This window comes from Alligator sinensis, unplaced genomic scaffold, assembly GCF_000455745.1.
Source record: "Alligator sinensis unplaced genomic scaffold, ASM45574v1 scaffold337_1, whole genome shotgun sequence".
NCBI lineage: Eukaryota > Metazoa > Chordata > Crocodylia > Alligatoridae > Alligator > Alligator sinensis.
In genome coordinates this window covers 2,458,738-2,463,949 of record NW_005841927.1, presented here as the reverse complement: position 1 = coordinate 2,463,949, position 5,212 = coordinate 2,458,738, and the positions used below count along the sequence as shown (strand labels likewise).

The 5,212-nt window shown below is 58.3% G+C and overlaps 1 protein-coding gene across 2 annotated transcripts in view; it reads left to right on the top strand.

Moving 5' to 3' along the window:
* Positions 1-665: 665 nt before the first annotated feature.
* MFSD2A (major facilitator superfamily domain containing 2A) overlaps positions 666-5,212 on the top strand; it is a 22,141-nt gene continuing 17,594 nt past the window's right edge. The window contains exons 1-3 of one of the 2 annotated variants that reach the window (XM_025198741.1): positions 666-684; positions 1,879-2,004; positions 3,571-3,695. In XM_025198741.1, coding sequence (XP_025054526.1) covers positions 3,637-3,695 — 59 coding nt within the window. In that variant the 5' untranslated portion in view covers positions 666-684; positions 1,879-2,004; positions 3,571-3,636. Of the gene's footprint in view, positions 685-1,878; positions 2,005-3,570; positions 3,696-5,212 lie in introns of those variants that run through there. The other variant, XM_014517831.2, reaches the window with a different exon arrangement.

Below are 5,212 nucleotides of genomic sequence, written 5' to 3'. Positions count from 1 at the left end.
CCTCCGCCCCCCCCCCCCCACGCGATGGAATGGGCCGGTCCGGGGGCTCCGCTCAAGTTCATTCATAGACACAAGGACAAACTTCTTCTTAAAGGAGCCGCGTCCTTCTTTTTATCCCCTCTCTGCTCCGCTTTCTGGCGGGGAGCGGGCCCGCAGGGGCAGAGCTCGGAGCCTCCTGGAAGCCTCCTCCGCCCGGGCTGGGCTCCCGCAGGCCCCTAAGGCTTGGCAGAGCGGGGTTGCAGGCCTGGATCCCAGGGGCAAGGGGAGAAGGGGTTGCACTGGGGAGATTAGCTGTTGCTCCCTTGCCCCCTGCGCCCGCCGGTGCCTTGGCTAAGCACCAGCCTGGGCGCTCATACCCCCTTGCTCCCCCCAGCTTAGAGACCCAGCGCCTCCTGGGCTGCTTTCTCAGCCCCCCGGAGCCTTGTAGCAAGTGGGGAAGTATCCTGGGCTCCCCACGAGGCTTTCCCCAGCCTGCTCTGGGCTCCAGGGATCCACTGCGGGTCCCTCCCTGCCGCACTGCTTCAATTTGTGCGGCTGCCTCGCATCCAGGAGCGGGGGAGCAAAGAGCCTCAGCGGCCAGGAGCTTGGAAATAGCCTGATCTCTGGGCCCAGGCAGTAGCAGACCCATGCTGCGAGGAGGAAACATAGGGCGGAAAGTAGGATGATGTTGTTCCTACCCACAAGGTCGGTTCAACACTGGAAGGACTGACTGGGAGGCTGGCATCTCCAGCACTGCGAGCTTTTTCCGAGCAGGGCTTGGGAAGCTCGGGCAGGGGGTTTGCTACAGGTCACTTCCAGCCCTGCCTTTGTTAGGATCCTGCCTGCCGCCTGCTCTGTTCTGATTTGGCTCCTGTTTGCCCAGGCTTCGTCTCCTGCTGCACGTACAGGCACAGCTGAAGCTTCAGCTTGGTGGCAGGATCAGTTGCAGAAAGATTTGGGGGCAGCTTGCCTCTGTACCAGCCCCAGCAGCTTGCTGTCGCCCCTCCCCAAGGGAGCCCCAACTGGGAAGAGTGGATACAAATGGGGAAAGAGGGGCGCAGACTTGCATCGGTGGGCTGAGGATTTGCACATGCATTTCATCAGCTCTGAGATTTAACCCGATCATGCGAGCAGGTGGACGCCAGGCTGTGCCGTGGGCACCCCACGCTGCTCTCAGCTATAGATCTGGAAGCACTGAGCCTGCATATTTGGATGCTTGTTCTTCGTTTAAGTTGGCAGAGCGACGCGGTGCAGCCTGTGGGGCCGTGACTGGGGGGCATTATCTGGCGGTTCCAAAGCCTTTGTTCAGAGTAATAACGCCGCTTGTTTGGGGTAGATCCTGGATCTTCATCTCTCTCCACACCCGAAATGGGGAGGGAATGAAGAGCGTTGGGCAGCGATCGGGTGGCAGGCTGGGTTAAGTTCAGCGGGGGATCGGTGCCATCTGTATTGCAGCCTGCTCTGTGCTCCCCTGGATTGGCATGGGCGGGTGTCCGATGAGTAGAGCTGATCACTGAGCACGGCAGGCAGGAAGGTCTAGTGGTAATGATGGGATTGTGAGAGGAGAGGACAGGGTGCGATGGCTCCAGGGTCCTTCCTGTGTTCCTACACGAGCTGTTTAGAAGCCCTGTGTCTTGCCCTGGGCTAGTAGATCCACATTTGGTGTGTCCACAATCATAATACAGTGTTTGGGGCTTGGGGCCTTGGTAAAGGAGCCCTTTTGGCACCTCTTTGCCTTGATAGTCCCTTGATAGTGGGGTCCGGAGGGCTGTGGTTATCCCACTTGGTTGCACATGAACTTGGGGGGGGGATGGGGCGGGGGTGGCAGAGGTGAAGGGGATAGCAGCTGGTCCATCTGCTCCCAGGTAACTGAGCTGCTGGCTTTTGCTCTCCTTGCAGAAGGAAAGCAACGGGAAGCTCTCCGTTTGCAGCAAGCTCTGCTATGCCATCGGCGGCGCTCCCTACCAGATCACCGGCTGTGCTCTGGGCTTCTTCCTCCAGATCTACCTGCTGGATGTGGCACAGGTAACCCTTCCTCATGGGTTTGCTTGCTGGGGGTGGGGATCTCAAGGGATGTCTCTGAAGACAGGTGGAGGCATCTTTTTTTCCATGCGTTTCTCGTGCCTTCACCAGCTGGCAGGAAGGCTGGGGGGTGTTAGTCTCTTGTCCGTGTTGAGGGGGCCCTAGCTGGCCTTCTGTTTGCCCATCAGGCCGACAGCGGCTTGGTACAAAGCAGGGCAGTGGATGCCTAGAGAGGGGCCACCACTGACATCTGGCTATACCTGATGCGCTCCCCATCTTCCAGGGAGTGGTGTTGGGGACACGGGTGTCTCTCTGGAGGAGGACGTGGCTCTCATCTCCTGCCTGCCGGGAAGGAGGGAGGTGGTGTGCTGGGAGATGGAAGTGTGGGCTGCCCTTGGTTTCTAGGAGCTCGCTGCTGAGTCACAAACCCCTGAAGGGCATTGCCACTCCGTAACGCTCAGGGTTACATGAGCCAGGCTGTGGTGGACCTTGTTGTGAAACTCTCGAGGAGGACTCTGAAGGGAGTGGGGGAAGAGATGTCCCTCGACAGAGAGAGGTCTCAATGTCACGGTCCTCGTGTTCGGTGCCTGAGATTGTACCCATCTGCCCCCGCCCCTTTGATCGTGTAACTGGGCCATACTTGGCAAGTCGGCACTTCCACAAACACTCCTGGATTTCCCTGGGAATCGTGTTCAGCACCCCTGGGAAAGTGACCTTCAGGTCCCCAGGAGGGGTGTAGGTGCTGGGCTTCCAGCATTCAAGACCAGAAACCCCAGCTGGTGTTTTCAAGGTGCTGGTAATTCGCCCTCCAGGAGAGAGATGTGCTTCTGATGCGATTTAGAGCTGAGCTGGCAGCACTTAGCCCTGGCTTCCAAAGTCTCCTGGGTTGCATTCCCAGCTGTGCAAAGCTTTTCACTGCTCTGCACCTCGGTTTCCCTACCTGTAAAATGGAACAATACTGACCCACCTCTGGGACTGGTTTAGGATCCTCTAATGACCGTGCAGATGAGGAGGGTGGTCCTCTAGGACCTCTGGTGATCGTGAAACCAGCAGCAGGTGCTTGCATTTGTTCCTACAAGTACTGCGATGAGGGAAAGATGGTTCTCACTGGTCTTGGCTGTGTAGTACCTTCTGGGAGGAGATGGGGTGGAAGGGACTATGTTGGACAAGGTGACAGCATCTCCCCCACCTATGGTCCAGCTGTGGTTGGTGGCAGGGTAGGTGATGAGTGAGAGCAGGGGTAAGCTGAGGCTGCATGCTGGGGATGTTGAGCTGATAGTCATTTCAGTGTCAGGAGTCTAATGTGCAAGGGATCGAGTGGAGCAGTCTGAAATCCTGCCGCCAGCAGCACTCGATTTAACCCCCTAGAAAAGGGCATCAGATGGACAAGTTGCCCTCTGAGCTGCCCCAGGGAGAGGCATGAGCATGTCCTCCCAACAATGCAAGTCTTGACCTGACCATTGGCTCTTCGGTGGCAGCATTTGCCCAGGCAGACGAGGACCTGGCCCGCTCTGGGAAGGGTCTCCACCTTCTCTACAGCTGAATTCTTTCCTCTCCTCCCCATTGTAGCTGGATCCTTTCTATGCCTCCATCATCCTGTTCGTGGGCCGGGCATGGGATGCCGTCACAGACCCCATGGTGGGCTTCTTCATCAGTAAGACCTCCTGGACACGCTTTGGACGCCTCATGCCCTGGTAAGAGAAGCCAGAGGGACTCTGGGGTTGTTTGGGCTCCATGGGGGGGTTCTGGAGGCCTTCCTGGAGGCAACTTAGGCAAGGTCAGGCAGTGACCAAGACAGGAATAGCTCCCGAAGCCACACCTCTGTGCAGAACGTGATGAAACGAGTATAGCTGCCAGTTGAGTAATCCACAGGTGGCCCATCCGGCTGCACAAGACCTCGGAGTGATGTAAAGGACCCTTGAGACCAGTGGGGAACTCTGTTAAGCGGGACTTCCTCAGCCTCTGCGGTAGCGGGGAAACCACTTGGTGTGGAGCTCAGTGAACCAAGTCACTGAGAGCGCAATGGGCCTTGCTTTCTGGGAAGCTGGCCTCATGCAGCTGAGCGAGCAGCACCGGCGTCCGTTGTGCCGTGTGTCTGGGGCGTGAAGGCTGGCGCTCTTTGGCACTGAAAGATAAGGGAGCCTGTTTGCAACGGTGGGCATGCTGCCCTGCTAGGGGAAGGTTTCTAGCAACCCCTTTCATCCCCAGTCTGTTAATCTAGAGGTGTTTGCTTCTCCCAGGCTCCACTGGGGGCCATGGTTAGCTCAGCACCTTGGCCCTTGTAGCACTTGGGGTCTGACTTCTCTCGTCTATATGGCAGTATTTGCTAGGGCAAGCGTTCGAGCACCGTGTGCGCCAGGCCTCTAGACTAGGGGCAGTGGGGTCCCAGTCAGGGCTCAGGACCCCGTTGTGCCAGGTCCCAGGAAAGCTCGGGGAGGAGGGAAGACTCCTAGCTGCTCTTGTTGCCTGGGGAGGTGCAGACTGGGCTGGGGGGAGCTGTGAGACATGGAAGCTGGGCAGGGGACTGGGTCTGTGGGGTGTCCCCAGTCTGAGCTCCCCTGGCAGTTTCCTGTATCTCCACCCACCCGGGGAAGGGAGGTCATGTATCTGCATGGAAGGCAGCTCCCAAAAGCTTCTGGCTGTGGAAAATGGTGGCTCAGATGCTCTGCTGTTTGCAGACCTGCTTGGCTCATCCACATGGTGCTGAAAGCCCCTGACAGTGATCTGTGGGCCTCTAGGCTCTTCTCTTGCCCATGGGGCTGAAGCAGCCGTGGCAGGGGGTGCTTTGAAGCGCAGTTTTGGTGCGTGCATCCCTTGGCAGCCTGCATGTGCCAGAGGGGGTGGGGATCCTGGGGATGTGCTGGGTGTTTGGGAGTCATGGATCCACTTCTTCCAGGGAGATTCGAGCTTCTCGGTCTGCTCCAGGAAGCTGTTTGAGGCTTGGGAAGGTGGGTGGTGGGGAAAGGGGCTGGTAGGAAACAGATGATGTGTGGAAGGCACCAACCATGGCTTCTCCCTTCCGCCCCCTGCCCTCCACTGGGTCTGGGCCTTCCAGGGACACCTGAGGGCAGCGACTGATCCGTGACCTCAGACCAGTGGAACTGAGCACAGAACCAGGCCAACCAGCTGCCCATCAGTGCCGTTGTCCCCATGGTTTAGTCCTACCCATAAACTGCTGGGAATCGGGTCCGGTCTCCAGCCTGGCTTCCTT